General features: G+C 47.6%; 1 protein-coding gene across 1 annotated transcript; it reads right to left on the bottom strand.

Moving 5' to 3' along the window:
* Positions 1 to 433: 433 nt before the first annotated feature.
* LOC138801614 (prostasin-like) lies at positions 434 to 18,174 on the bottom strand. Its single transcript, XM_069984628.1, has 6 exons — positions 17,730 to 18,174; positions 5,147 to 5,170; positions 3,442 to 3,586; positions 2,719 to 2,990; positions 2,470 to 2,636; positions 434 to 1,551 (listed from the first exon to the last, which is right to left on the bottom strand). Exons 1-6 carry the CDS (start codon positions 17,770 to 17,772, stop codon positions 1,225 to 1,227), a joined length of 978 nt encoding a protein of 325 aa, XP_069840729.1. The 5' UTR covers positions 17,773 to 18,174; the 3' UTR covers positions 434 to 1,224.
* Between the last annotated feature and the right edge of the window lie 3,730 nt (positions 18,175 to 21,904).

Here is a 21,904-nt window from a genome sequence, read left to right on the forward strand (position 1 = left end):
CGTGTCTCCCTGCTTGGGGGTAAGTTGCAGTATCAGATGATGGCTGCTGGCCAAAGGATCCGGGGAACAGGGTCCTCCCAAATTTTTTTACCGTTTAGCATATTGATTGTGGATAAAGATTTAATGGCAGCATCAAGAATCCTTTTTTTTTTCTTCAACTACTTAGCCATGGCAGGGCACACCTGCATAGTGTGAATAGTGGTATTGGTTGTGCTGGCCATTTTTGTTTTTCCTGTATTGAGAAGCATCATCAACGCAACTCGAAGGGCTGATTATTATGTAACTTGAGCAGCGATGGTAGAAAATGATATTGGAGACAATCACCCAAGTCATCACACACAGTGAGACCTGCTGAGAAGGTTATTTTATTTACAGCGCCTCCCCCCCCCCCCCCACAGGTCATCAGCACGAGACAGCGTCCCAGAACAAGTAATAATCTTAAAAATAATTTATTAGGTTGAACAATTTTTAGATAACACAAGAATTGGATTCATAGGGGATTGTGCGAGGTCTAAAGGAGACATTTCCGATTCATACGAGCCAAAAAGATTTCTCAAAATGATTCTGCGAGTGGAAATTAAAGAGCTCGGACCCAGTGGATGTGAGCAGGAGTGGCGATGTGGATATCAGGCCTGTTGGTATTAAGGGGTCTTCTGCATCTATCTTCGTTTTACATATTTATGATTGGGATGAGGAATTCACACGCCATTATGATGCTCTGAGAACTTCCATTGCCGCCTTAAACATCTGTTTTCCCTACCCACCCCCCATTTTAGGGCTCTGGTTTTTTTTAAATTGGATTTACAATGTAAATTGTTTACACTTTATTTACAACCAGTAGATGATGTTACAGAGAAGACACAGGATGCAGCAGCCTTGAAGGGGGATGTGACCCCAAAAATCTCAGCCAGAAACACAAAAGTGAGGCAATAGAGGCAAATATGCCCCCAAATCCAATCCTATCCTCTTGAAGATGCCTGGTATCAGCCCTTTAGGCCTTATTAGTCTGAACATGTCTCTATGAGATGTGGGTCCTGCACTCCAGGACTTCCAGTAGAGAATGATTAGACACAGTATCTATAGGAGTGAGCTCCAGTCATAGTCTCCTCTGAAATATGAGCTTGGTTTTACCCGAATTTCCATTTTTAAATGAAGGGAAAAGACAGATTACAGATACAGTGGAGTGTATGATAAATTTATAGAGTGGGTATGGAAGTCACATGATCAGTCAGTCAGGAAGTAGGCGGTCATCCAATACAGGGGAAGCACGGCCAACGTGACTAAGACCCCTGATGCACTGTTAGGGTAGGGGTAGGTCTGGCCGTCGGCTCCTGTGCAACCATTTTCTGGGTCTGGCTGCGGGGTCTCATTGACAGTGAAGTCGTCCACCTGCACATCTGGGACGATGTTTTTGATCCAGTCGCTGTAAGCAGGGGTCGCCATGTAGACACCGGGCCTGTTTGGTGCTCCACACTCATCTCCCCAGCTGACCACTCCAGCCTGGTACCACTGGTTATTTGTGTAACAGGAGAGGGGTCCTCCGGAGTCACCCTGAAAAAAGCAACGTATTGATGAGTGGACAGGTAACAAGACAATATAAAGGCTAGGTTATTCAGATCTATACATACCAGGCAGTAATGGTCACCTATATACCTGTTATAGCACATCTATCTCTACTTCTTCCTAGACTTTGCAGATCAATCAGCTTTCATTATTTAGACATCCCGTTTAGAGATGAGCAAATTTACAGTAACAAAGCAAAGCTCTTGGTTATCTCGGCAATCTGCTCATCATCCTGCAGCCGTTAAACTCCATGCTGCTCCACTTCAGCTGCTGGGAAAAGCTGGATCCAGTCCCTGGAAACGTCTCACACTTTCCCACGACTGGATCCAGCTTTTCTAAGCACCTGGGGAGGAGTGGAACTGAGCATATATGTATGTGTTATGATAAAACATATTCCAGTGCTTCTCAAACTCTTTCTACTGGAGCCTCGCCCAACAGAGCAAAGTGATGCCTGGCCCTCACCAGACTGTATAACATTAAAATAAGCATAAAATGAGTCAATAATGTTCCTAAATAAAAAATGTTTGCAGCCAGGGAAAGGACTATGCATCTTATAGTCACTTTTTGAAGAATTCCTTCCCACCTCTGCCTCACCAGCAACCAGGGGGTGCTTCACTGGCCCCAAAGCCCGCCTCACAGTTTGAGAAGCACTGCTTTAGACAGTAGCCCAAGTGTCTTCCATTATGATGCAGCGGAGCAGGTGCACTACTGGCTTAGATGGCGCCATGTTGAAGAAACGGAGAAGAAAAAGCTGTATGCCACAGAACACACTACCCAACTGCAACTTTTTGAAGAATCCAATAAAAGTGTAGTTACATGGGCAGTGTCATTAAACAAAAAAAAAAAACAAAAAAAAACTTTTGATATATCAGTCACCGATCCAACTTATTTACTACATTGACGTACCTGACAGGCATCGACAGATCCATCAATGGCCCCAGCGCACATCATGTCCTGCTGTATAGAGGACAGTGTGTTTGGACTAGGATTGATGTGGTATAGACAGTTGCATGTCCTTCGGCTGATGAGAGTCACCTGCCCAACCTGGAGGGTTTTGGGGCTTTGGAGCGGCACTATAAAAAAAAAAAAAACATCCTCAGTAATGTACATGTTACATTACAAGAAGGGGTGGAGTGATAAAGTGCCACCATTTACCTGAGTGATGAACATTGCCCCAGCCAGAGATCTTGCATTTCATACCAGCTGGAAACTGCACATTGGGAGATGGCAGGCGGATGGGCTTAACAGAATTACTGAAGGACACTGGAGTCTTTAGTTTTGCTACAGCGATATCCGAGGAATAAGCGTCTGTTGTGTATGCTGGGTTCTTATAGGACCTTTCCACCAAGACTATCTGGGCACCAGGATCCGTGACGGAAAGAGAAGTTGACCCAACAAGGACATCATAATCTGCATCATTGTGCTCCCTGGAAAAACACGAGACCAGCGTTAGTAGCCAGAAGAGTGCACATTGTCCCGCGATCATTGATGACGTTCACTAACCAAGATCACAACTACAAACAGTCCGGGAACAGAATGATAGACTCAATGTCAGGACTGCTAACGGTGCTGCTTGTGGTAGTGTGCAAATGCCTCCCAGCCCCATATACACCCCACTACTCCATACCCCCTGCCTTCACCGTTCTTATTTGATTCATATTACATAAATATGTGCCTCCTCTGCTGTGTTGCTTTGTTGGAGTTGCAGAGTACACACACCGAGTAGTACTGTAATGCAGCGTACAGGGCATTATTGTATATAGTATTGAATGGCATCAGCATTGCTGTTAGACTCTTAAGACATAGTCACTAGGACTTCCTTTATTATTGTTGCCATGACCAGAGTGGCGGACCATCTCCTGTACGTCAGACACTTACGATGGGAAGCAATGTGCGGCACTCAGGATATACTGTGATGAGAGTAAGGACGCTCCACACACGTGCACTAATTGATGTCGAAGGCTGACCTGCCATGGAAAATCCTGAATATTTCCATTCTGTCCTCCAACAATTCGATTAGCCACTATGGAAAAAATAAAGTCTGTTTAATGCACATAATACAGAGCATAAAACCCGAGAGCTGCACAGTGACTCCTAGCACAGCAACCCTTGCTGCAGAAGGATGATCTGTCTTAGGGTACGTGCACACTACAGAATGGCGATGGATAACTCGTCACGCATTCTGCAGCTCGCACCCGCTCACGGGCAGATTCCCTCGCCCGTCCAAAGAATGAACATGTGTGCACGTACCCTAAGGCAGTACCCTACTCATTATACAAGTCTTCAGACCCTTACACTTGTCCTTCACATTTAGTTATGTTGCTGTGAGGCTACAAGGTTTACACCTGGATTTGGGGACATCCTCTGCAGATCCTCTCATCTCATTCACTCAGCACATCTTTCTGCCAGGTTGGATGGTGGCCGGTGGTGGACGTCATTGTCAGTTCTCCAGAGAGGTTTCATTGGGTTTAGGGCTCTGAATGGGCCCCTTCCCGGACATTCACAGAGTGTCTTCTGAGTCGCACCTGTGTTGCTTTGGTGTGCTGAGGGTCATTGTCTTGTCAAAAGGTAAAGCTTCAGCCCAGTTTGAGGGTCAGAGCGCTCTGGATCAGCTTTTCATTAAGAATATCTTAGTAATTTGCTCCATTGAGCTTTCCCTTCACTAGTCTTCCTGCCCCCCAACAGGTTCACTGTGGGATGGTATGGGGTAGAGGAGGGGCAGTGCCTGGTATCACTGTTGGAATGGTATAGGGCTGTACCTGGTCTCCTCCTTACTGTAACTGTACAGGCAGCTCTTTTCTCCTCCACAGAATCCTGTCTCTGAGCTCTACAGGCAGTTCTTTCCTCCTCCACAGAATCCTGTCTCTGAGCTCTACAGGCAGCTCTTTCCTCCTCCACAGAATCCTGTCTCTGAGCTCTACAGGCAGCTCTTTCCTCCTCCACAGAATCCTGTCTCTGAGCTCTACAGGCAGTTGGTTCCTCCTCATGGCTTGGGGTTTGCTCTGATGCATTGTCAGCTGTAAGACCTTATATAGACAGGGGTGGAGCCTCTCCAGATCCCAACTAATCCAATGAAATTAACAACCTGAAACTCCAATCAAAGTGCAGAAACATCTCCGAGATGATCAGGAGTCAGGGCAGAGACTATGAATACTTTATGTCCTTGCTAAATTTAAGTTTTTCTTTTAAGAAAAATAATCTAAAATTGTGTTTTTACATTCTAAGTGCGGTATGTGGGGAATTTTTTTTTTAGCACAAGGCAGCAACATAAGAAAATGTGAAAAAAAAATTAACAAAGAGGTCTGAAGACTTTTGTGCACAGGGGGTTCGGTCTAGGATGGATACATTGTAACAGAGAGGCCTTAGGTTTTTAGCCTTTGCATGTAATAATGTTCCCAGACACTTACAGGAAGCAGAGATCTTGAAAATTGCTTTTATTTATAGAAGATCAGAAACCCACTGTAACAAAAGATGTTCTGCAGCAGCTAGTATGAGAAGTCACATAGAAGTCCTATTTTACATATTTTATAGGAGACGTTTATCCCGTAGATCACATGACTACCTTGCATCGTAATTTACATACCTTGAGCGGACGCCAAGCTGAAGGCTGAAAAAGAAAAGATAGAAGAATATTACAATGATGTAATAATCCTGGAGGCCGCCCTTATCATTCACACGCATGTACATGAGAAATCTGCATCATGGGGCTCTGTGATAGTCAGGAGGCCAGTAAAGCTGAATCTCATCCAATGTGGCTACTTTTCACTCATCCTTCTGAGAAATAGAGACTTAAGACGTAGATGAGCAAAATCTTTGATAACTTAAAAGAGAACTCCGGGCTGGAGTGATTTTTGGCAGAGTGCTCGGAGGGGAAGGATGAAACAGGTAACATGCTCTCACCACCCTGGCTCCAGCGCTGGTGTCGGTATCCCGCAGCTCCTGTCCCAGACCCTTTTGGGTGGGGACCTGGGACGTGACGTGTAATGGGCCTATTCCACGGGTCGTTTAGAGGAGCAAACGAGCGCTCTCAGCACTCGTTTGCTCCTCGTTCCCCGCTCGCTGCCGCCGCTATTCAACGCGGCAGCAGCGAGCGGGTAAGTGCGGGAGGGGGCGGCAGGGAGCTGCGGGGGGGCTGCCCGGGTGATCGCTGATCATCCGGGCAGCCCATAGGATACAGCAGCGTCTGCTGCCGACGCTCCTATTCAACAGAGCGCCGGCAGCAGATCGCTGCTATATCAGTCGCTTGTTTTTCAACATGTTGGAAAACAAGCGACTGCAACAATCAGCCGACATGAACGATGTCGGCTGATCGTTGCACTCTATTCCACGGGACGATTATCGTTCGTAGCGGCCGATATCGGCCGAATACGGACGATAATCGTTCCGTGGAATAGGGCCTTTAGACGGGCACCCCGCTATGGCTGCTGACTGGCTGAGTGGGCCAGGCACGTCACATCCCAGCACTGAAGCAGGGAGGTAAGAGCATGTTACTTCAAAACTATGCCAAAAATCACCCCAGCACGGATTTCTCATTTAAGGGTGCGTTCACACCTACAGGATCTGCACCAGATGTGCAGCAGATTTGATGCTGTGTTCAGTTATTTAAATGAAATCTGCTGCAGAAAATCAGCTGCAGATCCTGTAGGTGTGAACGCACCATAAAGGGGTATTCTCCTAAAAAATTTTTTGCATTAATACATTGCCCACTCATAGCTTTCCATCTTTCCAATATAAAGTTATTACGGATTCCGTTTTGGTGCTATCTAGATGCATTCACCCCCACAGAACGCATAGAATCATCAAATTTCAGTCCAACACCACACGACACCACTCCCTGCTCCTGGCCCCCACCCTCCGTGTCGGGACCACATGTCCTCAGTCTCTTCAATGAGCTGGGTTAGTGCTTCTAACCCAGTCCACTGAAGTGAAGGACACTGAGACAGTGACAGCTGCTGATCACTGTCTCCCTTTCTAAAAGCAGCCCCCCCCCACACACAGTGTGTAACCCCATTTAAACCCCCCCCCCCCACTGTGTGCTCCCCACCTGATGGTCCCCCCCATCTGTTGGCAGTTCGCCACATCTCACCTGCGGCACCCGTCCCCCACCCCTCGGGGTCTCATCTGGTGGCCGCCCGCATCCTCTCACCCGCGGCACCCTTCTCCCCCCCCCTCCGGGCCTCACCTGGTGGCCGGCCGCAGCACCAGCCAACACCCCCCCTCCTGGAGCGCATCGGAGACGGCCCCGGCATCCCAACATCCTCCTCAATGCATCAGCCGCAGCCCCTGCATCCCACAAGCTCCCCACCGAATGCACCAGCCACGGCCCCCCAGCTCCAGAGTAACGTCTCCAGCACCCTGACAATCCTGTTTGCCGCCAGCATCCCCTCAATCTCCCCCTCCACACCTCACCATCACCGGCTACCAGCATTCCTCGCCCTGTCTGTCACCAGCATCGGCTCTGCTGCATCATCATCATCAACTCTGCTACATCCTCATCATCGGCTCTGCTACAACATCACCATCATCTGGGAGAAGCAGTGCATGATGGGAAATGTAGTTTCCCTGCCAGCACCTTTTAAAAACTTGTAACTCAGGAAGGGCGGCAGCTAGAAAGACAGGAGGCGGCTCAAAATACTCAGGGGGGCCAGGGGCGGATTAACTTTACCATAGGCCCTGGGCTGTTCACCAAGCCTGGGCCCACCAACCCCACTGTAACTATGGTAACACTAGCATGGTGTTCATAGTACAGGATAGATAATGTCATGGTGCCCTGATTTGTGAAAAATTGCGGTAAATAAGCAGCGATTTTTTGCAAATCATGGCAGAACTGTAGCCCGGAGACAATACACCACTGAAAGTATAACTCTTTTTGGGTGGCCATGGGCCCCCCAGGAGCTCAGGGCCCTGGACTACTGTCCAAAAAGGACCTATTATAATCCGCTACTGAGGGGGACTTGGAGAGTGAGACCAGCTAGGTTTAGGGGCATTTTATTTATTTTTTTGGCTCTTGAGGGGAATACCCCTTTAATTCTTCTTAATGAGACCTATAGCATTGTATGCCTGTGTCTGTGATGTCGGAGTGATGGGAAATGGAAGACGTCCATGTGAACTGATCATTACCAAACCACCAGCCCCTCCTGATGGTTTACATAGTGCAGCCACTGCCAAATCCACACAGAGCGCCCATTGTCCTCAGCCGCCCAGAGTCACATATATGTGTGTGCCCATAGCCAGGAGGATGAATGTAAAGGCCAATAATCTGCGGAAAACCTTTAAATGATCTAAACCTCATCTCAATGGTCCGGACCACAGCTGGATAGTATAGGGGGCAATAATAAGAGCTGGGACATCAGCCGTCTTGAGAGTTGTGAGGCCCCATATACAATACACAGTCATCTAACAATAACAGACACAAGTGAACTTTTCAAAAGTTTCATTCGGCAGGTTCCCTGATCTTTAAACTTTTCCTAATATACATTTTTTTAGGGGAGTAAGCAGTTGCATACAGTTTTCTGTATGCTAGCTTTGCATTGACACGATCCTTGTGTGTGCTGATTGCTTTCTACTCCGCCAGCTCATTTTGTGTATATTTACTTATGACAGCATGTTTTTGTTCCAGTGTTGCTGTTTTTCGTTTCCAACAGCAACATTGGAACAAAAAAAAAATGCTGTGATAAGCAGATATGCACAAAACAAGCTGTCGGGGGAAACCGGAGACCCATAGGAGTACACCGGGGGAGCTCGGCCAGGTTTTTTGTGTTTTAAAACGGCGGCTACCATCTTTACAAACTGGTTATGAATTTTGAAAAAAAGAATTTGTTCAGTAACGAACCAAACTTTTTGCAAAGTTCATAATGAATCTCGATTCTCGAAGTTCAGTTCGCGCCTGACCTGTGCAACTGACCTGGTTTACATGTAAAGGTCCCCATACACCTCAGACTTAAGACAGCTGAACGCACCGCTTGCGGTGGATTCAGCCATAAGTCTAAGGTGTATGGGGCTCTCATGAACAACTGCTGACAAATGATGTGGTGGTGATAGGGGTCAAGCATGATGGGAAACCACTGCCTGACCCCTTTGTTTCAGGAGAAAAGAGCTGCAGCCAGAGCTCACTCACCGCGGCTTACCCCTCCCAATAGAGAGCACAGAAACGCTCTGTAATGTATGGGGAGGAAGGGAGAGATATCTGACCATAGTTCGGCCCTAAGTTATTGATAGTGTATGGGGACCTTAAAGCGTAACTGTCGTTTTTTGTTTTTTTTTTGCAGAAATCAGTAGTATAAGTGATTTTAAGAAACTCTATAATAGGTTTTATTAGGCAAAAAACCCTCTTTCTGTACTCAAAACGCAATTTCCCAGCCTCCCCCTGACTTCTTATCTGTGCATTATCAGGCAAACACGTCTTCATTACAGAGAAGCCAGTGAAGACGGGTTCTGCTGTCTCCATTATATCCTATGGAGGGGGGAGGGCCGAGGAAGATGAGGGAGCAGGAAGAGGTGACATGAAGGTCAGCTGTTTGAACACTGTCTGGGCACCTAAAACGCTGGATTCTGGGGTCAGAAAGGTCAGTGCTTATCTATGAACTTATTGAGAGAAGATTGCAGGGTGTTGTGCTGTGCAGGACTGCTCTGTGCTCATTCACTCCTCTCAGCCCCTCCCCTCTCCATAGAGCATAATAGACACAGAACTCCTGCTTCTTCTGAAGTGAGGGGGGAGGGAGGAAAACTGCTTTTTCAGTACAGAAGGAAACTTGGTAAATAAAACCTATTACAGAGTTTCTTAAAATGTAATTAAGACCGCTGTGTGCTGCCCCCAGTTATATAGACCCCTTGTGTGCTGCCTACAGTAGTAAATACCACTTGTGTGCTGCCCCCTGTAGTATATACCTCTTGTGTGCTGTCCCCAGTGGTATATAGACCCCCCTGTGTGCTCCCGCAGTTATATATAGACCTGTGTGATCCCCCAGTTATACATAGCCCCCCTGTGTGCTCCCCCAGTAGTATATACCCGTGTGCTGCCCCCAGTTGTATATACCCCCCGTGTGCTGCCCCCAGTTGTATATACCCCGTGTGCTGCCCCCAGTTTTATATACCCCCTGTGTGCTCCCCCACTTGTATATAGCCTCCCTGTGAGCTCCCCCACTTGTATATAGCCCCCCTGTGTGCTCCCCCTTATATAGCCCCCCTGTGAGCTCCCCCACTTGTATATAGCCCCCTGTGAGCTCCCCCACTTGTATATAGCCCCCTGTGAGCTCCCCCACTTGTATATAGCCCCCTGTGTGCTCCCGTTTATATAGCCCCCCTGTGCGCTCCCCCCCGTTTATATAGCCCCCGTGCACTACCCCACTTATATAGAGCCCCCCTGTGTGCTCTCCTGTTTATATAGCCCCCCTGTGCGCTCCCCCGTTTATATAGACCCCCACTTTGTGCTCCCCCCGTTTATATAGCCCCCCTGTGCGCTCCCCCGTTTATATAACCCCCTCTGTGCTCCCCCCGTTTATATAGCCCCCCTGTGCGCTCCCCCCGTTTATATAGCCCCCCTGTGCGCTCCCCCCGTTTATATAGCCCCCTGTGCGCTCCCCCCGTTTATATAGCCCCCCTGTGCGCTCCCCCCGTTTATATAGCCCCCCTGTGCGCTCCCCCCATTTATATAGCCCCCCTGTGCGCTCCCCCCGTTTATATAGCCCCCCTGTGCGCTCCCCCGTTTATATAGCCCCCCTGTGCGCTCCCCCCGTTTATATAGCCCCCCTGTGCGCTCCCCCCGTTTATATAGCCCCCCTGTGCGCTCCCCCCGTTTATATAGCCCCCTGTGCGCTCCCCCCGTTTATATAGGCCCCCTATATATAACACACACAAAAAAACAAAAAAAAAAACATTTTTACTCACCTGGGTCCGGCGTCTCCTCTTCTCGTCTCTTCTCTCTTGTGGCAGCGGGAAGTGTTTCCCCTGCGGTCACATAAGGCCGCTCTCCCGTTGTCATGGCACCGGCGCTCCAGTGACGCCTCGAGCGCCGGCACCAGAGACACAGAGCAGCCTCTTGTGACTGCAGGGAAAACACTTCCTGCGGCCACAAGAGTGACTGACAGGGAGGGAGCCAATGGCTCCTGCCCTGTCAGTGCCGCTGCTGCCTGTAACTTTGTGCGCTCGTTACGAGCGCACATAGTTAGCCGCAGCGGTCTTGGGCACAAGAGCGGGGCCCCCCTGGATGTCGGGTGCCCCACGCAATTGCGTGGTATGCGTGGTGCCCAAGACCGCTACTGACTGTTTGTTCACTGTTCTTAACCGATCACTGGTGCAGGTACTACTCACAGCCTGTCGAGCCAACTTCACTTCTCTCTCTTCTTTCTCCGCACAGCCCCACCAATGAGAAGTCAAAGTCAGTCACCCCTATTTAAGCACAGTTTGTTTCTGGTGGGAGGTCTTTTGTCAGTAGTTGGTGGGAAGCAAGAGAGAGAGTTGCTGCTGCAGTGAAGCTGGGCCTGGCCCTTGTCAGGGACCAGAGACTTAGAGATATTGTTCTTGTATGAAAGATTTATTTCTAGATGCAATGCTAAACCCACAGGAGGGGTAACTGTCCCCTAGGGCACACCTTGTCCACACCAAGGATCCTTCTCTGTTATTGTTAGGACAGTTACCACAGCAAAGAACTGATCCCCAGTAAGACAAAAAGCGCGAGAGCTGAAGTATCTTACTGACTGACGCATACCTATCCTGGGAAGTCTGCTACACCCAGTAGTGAAGGCCTGGGGCTTCTATTACCCACACAACCAATTTGTAGGATCCCCAATAAATTAATACATTAACTAAAGGGTTACACATCGCATGAAAAAAAAAACAAAAGTAACCCCTTCTTCCAATAATACCAAAAAATTATTTGTAGTTAATCAAAAAAGTTTATTAAGCCATGATTCCCAAAGTATCCCCTAAAATCAACATTTGAAAACAACGTGGAGGGGCAACATAATGAAAGGGTCATTCATGTAGCAATGAGGACTAACCACATATCACAATAAATCACCAATGCTGTATTAAAAAGCTTTTTAACCCCCTCCCGCTGCTCCACTGTTAAATAACATCGCTGCAGCCTATGCCTGATGCTGCAGCAACGTTAATTATTAATCCAGGATGACACAGGTGCAGGAGCTGCGCCTGTGTCATCCGCTGCGGGTCCCGGCTATCAGCGATAGCTGGGGACCCGCTGCAACTCTCAGCACCGGAGCCGCCCTTCGGTGCTGAGAGTTAACCCTATAGATACTGCGGTCAGCACGACCGCAGCATCTATAAGGCTCCTGACAAAGAATTCTCCCTCTACAGAGGGAGAATTCTCTGCCAGTGTCCATCGGGGCTCTGCAAAGTGATTGCAGAGCCCCGATGGTAGCCATGGAAACCAGAAGCTTCAGGCTTCCGGTTTCCTGGCTACGGAGGGAGGGAAGACAGGGCGCGCAGACATGAGCTCTGCCCCCTCCCCTGCCGCTGTCACAAGATTGTGACAGCGGCAGGGGGCAGACACAGGGACATCAGCTTATGGGATCATTATGATCTTATAAGCTGATATCCTAAAACGACCTGGGCATTGAGGCATCAATGACCCCACGTTGTGAAAGAGTTAAAGTGCCAGTGCAATGTTATACAATAAATAAAACTATACAAAAATCCATCCAATATCAACAATCAAAGGCTAGTGGTTAGTAAACCACACTAATACAGCACGATGGCGACCCACATGCTACCATGACCCCTCCACCTCACCCTCTACTACCCAACCTGGTACTCTCTGATCTGGTTGGGCAGAAGGCGGGTAGATACAAGGTATCTATACACGAGTACGAGTATTCTACACTAATCCTGGCAGAGTAAAGTACAGCATTGGACAAGGCCCCAAGACGGTCCCCATACCTACACTAATCCTGGCAGAGTACAGTACAGCATTGGACAAGGCCCCAAGACGGTCCCCATACCTACACTAATCCTGGCAGAGTACAGTACAGCATTGGACAAGGCCCCAAGACGGTCCCCATACCTACACTAATCCTGGCAGAGTACAGTACAGCATTGGACAAGGCCCCAAGACGGTCCCCATACCTACACTAATCCTGGCAGAGTACAGTACAGCATTGGACAAGGCCCCAAGACGGTCCCCATACCTACACTAATCCTGGCAGAGTACAGTACAGCATTGGACAAGGCCCCAAGACGGTCCCCATACCTACACAAAACCAGCTCAACTTTCCTCACTTTTCTACACTGCAGTCACCTGGTCAAGTCTGCTATTTGGTTGTTTCTGTATTGCACTCAAGTTTTCCAAGTAAAGTCACTTTTGGTTTAGCGCTGGACTCTGCCCGCACCTGCAACTTGTTCTCCCCTTTAAAGTGCCAGTGCCCGTATGTCCGCGGGTGAGTAATACTGCTCCTGGCCACCATGATAAGTGAACCGGAGAAACACCAAGGCCACCTGCTGTATACCACCACCTCAGCACCCCGGGCCACAGCAGTTACACTGCACACTTCACCCACTATAGTCTCATGGGATTGTGCACTGCATGATGAGAGCCGTAGTGTTTACACTAGATAGTAAAGAAGAATGCAAACTTATTGCTTGCAATAAAAATTATAGTGATCATAAGATATAGCCTGTATTATACTCCAGAGCTGCACTCACTATTCTGCTGGTGAGGTCACTTTGTATATACATTACATTACTGTACTGATCCCGAGTTACATTCTCCCTGTCAGAGTCAGTGCGGCACCAGTGGAGGATTGGTGGCAGGTGAGTATGTGATTTTTTTATTTTGCACTTTAAGGCTGGGTTCACACTACGTATATTTCAGTCAGTATTGTGGTCCTCATATTGCAACCAAAACCAGGAGTGGATTGACAACACAGAAAGGCTCTGTTCACACAATGTTGTAATTGAGTAGATGGCCGCCATATAATGGCAAATATTTGCTGTTATTTTAAAACAACGGCTGCTGTACTGAAATAATGGCCGTTATTTACCGTTATATGGCGGCCATCCACTCAATTTCACCATTGTGTGAACAGATCCTTTCTGTGTTTTTAATCCACTCCTGGTTTTGGTTGCAATATAAGGACCACAATACTGACTGAAAGTATTGTGAACCCAGCCTTATGCTGCGTTTACACGGAACGATTATTGTTTGAATTTTCGCGATAACGGTGGCATTTGAGCGATAATCGGTTTGTGTAAACACAGCGAACGATCCATCGACGAGCGAGAAATTGTTCATTTTGATCTTTCAACATGTTCTCAAATCGTCTAAAAATTTGCAGATCGCTTCGTGTAAACAGTCACCGATTTACATATATATATTATCCACATGATAACACATATCTCCATGGCTGACACACCCCAACAATACTCATGTTGTAAGCGCTGGCTATATTGCACATTGTTCCGGATGTATATGTAGATTTACACACTGAGCACACACCTGTATCACACCAGGGTCAGCACGTAACCCTGTGAGCAGCAGCAGCATTATAGTTACACATTGATCACAATCCTAGTACAAGTAGCACTATACACCTGTGTATAGTATATATAGTGTATGTATATAGTGTAAGGCTAGGGAACCTTGTCTCTCCAGTTGTTGCAGAACTACAACTCCCATCATGCCTGGACAGACAAAGCTTTAGTTGTCCAGGCACGATGGGAGTTGTAGTTCTGAAACAGCTGGAGGGTTCCCTATCCCTGATATAGTGTATGTGCATGTGTATATAGTGTATGTGTATAGCACAGTTTACTGTAGTGCCTGGTTTGGGGTGCAGCACATGGCAGGAGTCACATTATAGGGGGTGTGAAGTGGAGAAATCACTGGAATGAGAAGCAGGATGGTCTTTTCTATGAATAGCCGCCATGTAGGCCACTGACCGAGCTTTTAGGAGATGTTGGGAGTAGTGGTTACATAAGGACACTTGTGGAGAGCGGGCTCCGGGGGCCCAGAGACAGGTAGAGAGGATTGCGTGATCTGCCAAATAACACGACAAGCTTTATTTCTCCACCAGACACAAATGGCGTCCACCGTGCCCAACCATCTCTCGTCCGGCGTCCTCCGTGCCCAACCATCTCTCGTCCGGCGTTCTCCGTGCCCAACCATCTCTCATCCGGAGAACCTCCGTGCCCAACCAACTGTCATCCGGAGAACCTCCGTGCCCAACCATCTCTCATCCGGAGAACCTCCGTGCCCAACCATCTCTCATCCGGCGTCCTCCGTGCCCAACCATCTCTCATCCGGAGAACCTCCCGCCCAACCATCTCTCATCCGGCGTCCTCCGTGCCCAACCATCTCTCATCCGGCGTCCTCCGTGCCCAACCATCTCTCATCCGGAGAACCTCCCGCCCAACCATCTCTCATCCGGCGTCCTCCGTGCCCAACCATCTCTCATCCGGAGAACCTCCGTGCCCAACCAACTGTCATCCGGCGTCCTCCGTGCCCAACCATCTATCACCCGGCGTCCTCCGTGCCCAACCATCTCTCATCCAGCGTCCTCCGTGCCCAACCATCTCTCATCCAGCGTCCTCCGTGCCCAACCATCTATCACCCGGCGTCCTCCGTGCCCAACCATCTCTCATCCGGCGTCCTCCGTGCCCAACCATCTCTCATCCGGCGTCCTCCGTGCCCAACCATCTATCACCCGGCGTCCTCCGTGCCCAACCATCTCTCATCCGGCGTCCTCCGTGCCCAACCATCTCTCATTACATAACACATAAAAGCTTAATTTGCTTCCACCAACAACTTCTTGGTGTTTTATTGTGTCGTCAATCAATATATACTGTATACTGGGTGCAGTCCTGATATATTGGTGTCAGTGAGTATATACTGTATACTAGGTGCAGTCCTGATATATTGTGGTCAGTGAGTATATACTGTATACTGGGTGCAGTCCTGATATATTGGTGTGTAGTCAGTGAGTATATACTGTATACTAGGTGCAGTCCTGATATATTGTGGTCAGTGAGTATATACTGTATACTAGGTGAAGTCCTGATATATTGTGGTCAGTGAGTATATACTGTATACTAGGTGCAGTCCTGATATATTGGTGTCAGTGAGTATATACTGTATACTAGGTGCAGTCCTGATATATTGGTGTCAGTGAGTATATACTGTATACTAGGTGCAGTCCTGATATATTGGTGTCAGTGAGTATATACTGTATACTAGGTGCAGTCCTGATATATTGGTGTCAGTGAGTATATACTGTATACTAGGTGCAGTCCTGATATATTGGTGTCAGTGAGTATATACTCTATACTAGGTGCAGTCCTGATATATTGGTGTCAGTGAGTATATACTGTATACTAGGTGCAGTCCTGATATATTGGTGTGTAGTCAGTGAGTATATACTGTATACTAGGTGCAGTCCTGATATATGGGTGTGGTCAGTGAGTATATACTGTATACTAGGTGCAGTCCGGATATATGGGTGTTGTGCACACACAGTATGGTGGTAGTTTTGTATTGTCCGGTCACACAATGGCGGTGTAGTCTCTGTACGGTGATGTTATACAGCCACAGTGTCTATTCTATTGGGATACGGCGATTCTATATACAGATTATAGTATGGCATAGATCATGGGCCTGGTCCGCCCCCCCCCCCCTCTTGTGTAAATGTTACTGAGCGGTGTTACATTTATTAGTTCCGCCACCAATAATTACTTTTATAACATCATAAATGTCAGTAAACCAGGTCCGACATTCCTATTGTTAATAGATGAGAATAATGATTGACGACTAGTGGAGCTAATGTGCGTGTAGGCTGGCCTAGTGCCTGGGTGTAAATCAGATAGTGATGGCTTATTATAATGTACAGGGATCCACTGACCGGTTATTCTATGTATAACGTACAGGGATCCACTGACCGGTTATTCTATGTATAACATACAGGGATCCACTGACCGGTTATTATAAATAACGTACAGGGATCCACTGACCAGTTATTCTACGTATAACGTACAGGGATCCACTGACCAGTTATTCTATGTATAACGTACAGGGATCCACTGACTGGTTATTCTATGTATAATGTACAGGGATCCACTAACTGGTTATTCTACATATAACGTACAGGGATCCATTGACCGGTTATTCTACGTATAACGTACAGGGATCCACTGACCGGTTATTCTACGTATAACGTACAGGGATCCACTGACCGGTTATTCTACGTATAACGTACAGGGATCCACTGACCGGTTATTCTACGTATAACGTACAGGGATCCACTGACCGGTTATTCTACGTATAACGTACAGGGATCCACTGACCGGTTATTCTATGTATAACGTACAGGGATCCACTAACCTGGTTATTCTACAGTATAACGTACAGGGATCCACTGACCGGTTATTCTACGTATAACGTACAGGGATCCACTGACCGGTTATTCTACGTATAACGTACAGGGATCCACTGACCGGTTATTCTACGTATAACGTACAGGGATCCACTGACCGGTTATTCTACGTATAACGTACAGGGATCCACTGACCGGTTATTCTACGTATAACGTACAGGGATCCACTGACCGGTTATTCTACGTATAACGTACAGGGATCCACTGACCGGTTATTCTACGTATAACGTACAGGGATCCACTGACCGGTTATTCTACGTATAACGTACAGGGATCCACTGACCGGTTATTCTACGTATAACGTACAGGAATCCACTGACCGGTTATTATAACGTACAGGGATCCACTGACCGATTATATATAACGTACAGGGATCCACTGACCGGTTATTATATATAACGTACAAGGATCTGCTGACTGAATATTACACAAGTATATAAGATTGTTGGAAATATTTCCGCCCTTATATTATTTCCGCCTCAGGATATATACTCCGCCATTATTAACCTCTGGACCTTCCCTATGTTTCTATATTTCCGCCTCCTTCTCCAGTATACTGTATGAGGCCGATATATTATTAACCCAAGACGGTTTCCCTTCAGCTGATAACGTGCAGATTCTTTCCTCCATGTGATGATATTCCCCATGGGTGACACAAGGCGGGACGTGGGGGCGGGACGTGGGGACAGGACATGGTGTCGGCCCAATACCCCCCAATCTCATCATATACGTAGGATGGATATAAATAATAACAGCTGAACATTTCCAGGCGGTGTCTGTGCCACTTACCTCCCAGCAACAACACTACACGATAGAGGCGGCGCTGCTCCATGGTGGCGTCCACCCTTCGTATACAAGGGCTGCGGAATACCCCAAGACCCTAGTCCCCTAGTATCCAGGTCCAGACACGGCCCCAAGTGTAGGAAATCCTCAGATAGGGAGGAGGCCCGGGGTAATCCAGGAGCTCAGCTGGTCCGATCCCTACTGGTGGGTGTCCAGGATCAGCACAGGTGGGTGTCCAGGATCAGCACAGGTGGGTGTCCAGGATCAGCGCAGGTGGGTGTCCAGGATCAGCGCAGGTGGGTGTCCAGGATCAGCGCAGGTGGGTGTCCAGGATCAGCACAGGTAGATGTGTCTGCATCCAGGTGCTCACTCGGATGCTGGAGCTCGGGTCCTGATGTCGGCTCCGTCGCCTCTGGAATGTGAACAGGTGTTTCAGGGCAGTTTCACCTGAGAAGCTGAACGACCTGTTCCTGAGCAGCGCTCCTCCCCGGCTCCCTGCCCCCACCCCATGTCCCTGCCTCACTGCTCAGCTAATCCCACAGGTACGCTCACTGGATGGAGACTGTCAGCTCTGTGGGTGCGAGCGCTGGAGTCACCGTCTAAGGGCCCTATTACACAGGATGATTATCGTGCGAAAAATCATTAAATCTTTCGAATTTAAACGATAATCTCTCTGTGTAATTGCAGGCAACAATCGAAAAAACGTTCATATGTCGTTGATCGTTGATTTAGATCTGAACCTAAAATTATCGTTAATCGTTCGCTGTAATTCCACGTTCGTTCGCTCAAGTTCCGCATTTTTTCACTAATCGTTTAGTGTAATTGCACATTGTCCATTGTTTTTCTGGGATCAGATGGAATAAACGATCATAGTAACGATCGTTACTAACGATTATCGTTCTGTGTAATATGGCAAACGATTTCAGGTTAACAATAAACAATCTCGTTTGCAATCGTTAGAAATCGCTCAGTGTTATAGGACCCTAAGGGCCCATTTACACAGAAAGATTATCTGACAAAGATTTGAAACCAAAGTCAGGAATGGATTTGAAAAGAGAAAAATCTCAGTCTTTCCTTTATGACCTGATCTCTGTTTATAGTCTGTTTCTGGCTTTGGCTTCAAATCTTTGGCATATAATCTGTCAGATAATTTTTCCGTGTAAATGGACCCTTACATGTTCTCTTCACTTCTTTCTAAGGGCCCTATTACACCTACAGATTATCTGACAGATTTCTTTTTTAAGCCAAAGCCAGGTATGGGTTTAAAGAGTAGAAATCTCAGTCTTTCCTTTATCACCTGTTCTCTGTTTATAGTATATTCCTGGCTTTGGCTTCAATGATCTGTCAGATAATCTGTCTGTGTAATAGGGCCCTTAGGATCCTTCAGGGCAGAGTCCATGTGAAATTACCAGGACAAAAAAATGTTTCCCATTAAAATGACCAACATGAGTGGAAAACCATTGACTGTAACGGGGTCTGTCGGGAAGTTATATCTGTTTTCTGGAAACTTTGTTGTCAAAAAATATGTCCACCAGTATAACTTACACTCGGAATGGGACTTAGTGAAAAGGGGTTATCCAGAATTAGAAAAACACAGCTACTTTCTTGCATAAACAGCGCCACCCTTGTCCTCAGGTTGTGTGTGGTATTACAACTCTGCTCCATTCACTTTAATGGAACTGAGCTGCAACTGCAACGCCCCCACCCAACCTAAGCCTGGATAACCCCTTTAAATGAACCTATTCACAGGGAATAAGTGGGAGATCTATCTGTTACAGCAGCTCCATAGAGAATGAATGGAGGAGCAGCACGCCAGCCAACTAGTGTTGAGCAAATCTGTCCTAATGGCTGTACCCATGTTTTCCAGGACTCCCCAGGGCGACATCCAACTTCTGCAGCCGCCAGGAATCAAACAAACCTGAATGTTGAGGTTCGGAGGACGTTGCTGACCCCAAACATTCTGACAGATTAGAACACTAATGCCAACCCGCCACTTCATTCGGGTCAGGCCCCATTCTGGAGCAGGTGTGGGGGGCCCGGGAGTCTGATGCCCCCCCGATCTTACATGCAGTGGATGGGGCGATATACTGGTGTATCTGAGGTTCTTGTATAGATTGCTGATAACTTTTAGGGTACAAACACACACAGCAGATACGCAGCAGATTTGATACTGTGTTCAGTTATTTAGATCTAATCTGCTGCGTATCGCAGCAGTAAATACACAGCGCATATGCCATGTGTGTTTGTACCCTTATGGCCGCTTTTCCACCGCCGACTGGACTGTTACTCAGCTTTCCCAGCTGCTGAATGTCACACATCCGTTTGGGAGGCTGTGGCAGCAGCTCCGCCATGACCTCCATGTTAATTCCTTTAACGTTTGCTCCTGGGATTTGCATTGTGTTGCTTTCGGGTGGGCGCGGTGTTCACACCTGAAGGTGTCACAGGTTTCGTCTCCCCCCCCCCCCCCCATTGTCAGTCCTCAGATAATGGTGTTTGCTTTCCCCCTCGCCGGCCGCTTGTTTCCCTCTATTGTATAACCTCTATAGGTTTATCATTAACTCCTCTTCTCAAATTCCGAACATTGCCAGAAAGTTTCTTTATTGCTCTGTCGCCTGTTCCACGGGTCACGAGGTTGGAGCGACGCTGCGATCACCATAGAGGAACCGCAATGGAAACTCCCCAGTGTGGTCCCTGCGCTGTAATAAGCAATAATCCCATTATATAGAGCGTACAGCCGCCGCCTGAACACTCCGCAGCCGCTTGTTTTCGATGTTACACGTAGTTCTTGTGGCCACATCTGGGTTTACATTAACTTTGCTGCTTCCTTGTTATTAGATCGTTTAGTCGGATGTTTCTATAATAACTGAAGCGCCAGTATAAGCATTTATAGACTTATAAAACTATAACGTTTATGCCTGATGGATCCGTCTTACCTGCCAAAACTGATAAGTAAGCCGCTTGGTGAACAATATTATTTTAGGCCCGTGGCCAGGAAACGTCCCCAAACTCCATCTCAGTAAGAATCTAAAAACGTGGACAAGAAATTAGGCCAGAATGGGGCCTGAAGCTGATACCCACCATGCCAGTGTGATCTGCAAAAGTCCTGAAAAAGACTGAGAAAACAGACGGAAAAAAGAAGAAATTTCAGTTATAAAGTTTATGCAAAGACTCAATATTCACGGTGTTGACCCTTCTTCTCCAAGACAATTCACCCTGGCCTGCTGGATGCCATCCCGACTGATCCTTACCTTATTGCTGCTTCCTTATCACAGCTTCTATCATTTGTTTGTCCGCTTTCTGAGGATTAAGCACAGGTTCTCAATGGGATGGAGATCTGGGAAGTTTTCTCTCCATGGACCGGGAGTCTCTATGTTATCAGCCACACGTCTCTCTTTGTGTAAACAGGAGATTTACGGCCGATAGAGAAGAGGGAAGTGAGCTTCATTAGGATTCTTACAAGGCGTCCTTTGAATCCCAGTGTGTGCCCGCTCTGTGGATACCACCCGAGGAACCACCTGGATGCAGCCTATAGTATGGAGAGACATATGCATCATACATTAAATGATATGGGTTTATCTAGAAACTGTATGGGGACATTTGCATGAGGTTCCTGTCGGAGACAAGCGCTGGGCACCACCAATGCTTTTTCCTGATGGATCTCCATGTCACAGGCCAAAACTGATAGCCAAGCCGCTTGGTGAACAAGATAATAACATTTAAGGCCCATAGCCAGGAAACGGCCCAGATCTTAATCTCAATGAGAACCAAAAAGTGGACAGAAAAAAAGGCAAGGATGGGGACCAGCAGTCAGGATGTGGCCGTGAAGCTGCCATGCGAGGGTGAACTGCAGAAGTCCTGAAAAAGACTGAGAAAACAGACACAAAGAAAGAACTTTGAGGGACGTAATGACTGTAACCAAAGCCCTATAGGTGACCACTCGGCCATGGTGGAGGCGCTAGCACTTTCACATCTTGCCTATCTCTCATACACAGACATCATAGTGTCCAGCGCAGGGCTCTGCATGGGAGCAAAATGTTGTGTATGACTTATGTCGGATGCCTGAACCAGCCGGGTAGGTGTAGACTGCAACATTGGGCGCCTGGGGGTAGAGTAATAAACTACACAGGATTCTTGTCACCAAACCAACTCCTTGAGTCGTCTCCATCTGTGAAAATATTTCA

This window comes from Dendropsophus ebraccatus, chromosome 9 (genome assembly GCF_027789765.1).
Source record: "Dendropsophus ebraccatus isolate aDenEbr1 chromosome 9, aDenEbr1.pat, whole genome shotgun sequence".
NCBI classification, from domain to species: Eukaryota; Metazoa; Chordata; class Amphibia; order Anura; family Hylidae; genus Dendropsophus; species Dendropsophus ebraccatus.

What these genes read in the sequence shown, in the direction of transcription:
- LOC138801614 (XM_069984628.1), bottom strand. Translation starts at nt 17,772, where the DNA reads ATGGAGCAGCGCCGCCTCTATCGTGTAGTGTTGTTGCTGGGAG. An exon ending in CAGCTTGGCGTCCGCTCAAG is followed by an intron (nt 3,587 to 5,146) that starts GTATGTAAATTA and finishes TTTTTTCCATAG; the next exon opens with TGGCTAATCGAATTGTTGGA. An exon ending in GGGCAATGTTCATCACTCAG is followed by an intron (nt 2,637 to 2,718) that starts GTAAATGGTGGC and finishes TTTTTTTTATAG; the next exon opens with TGCCGCTCCAAAGCCCCAAA.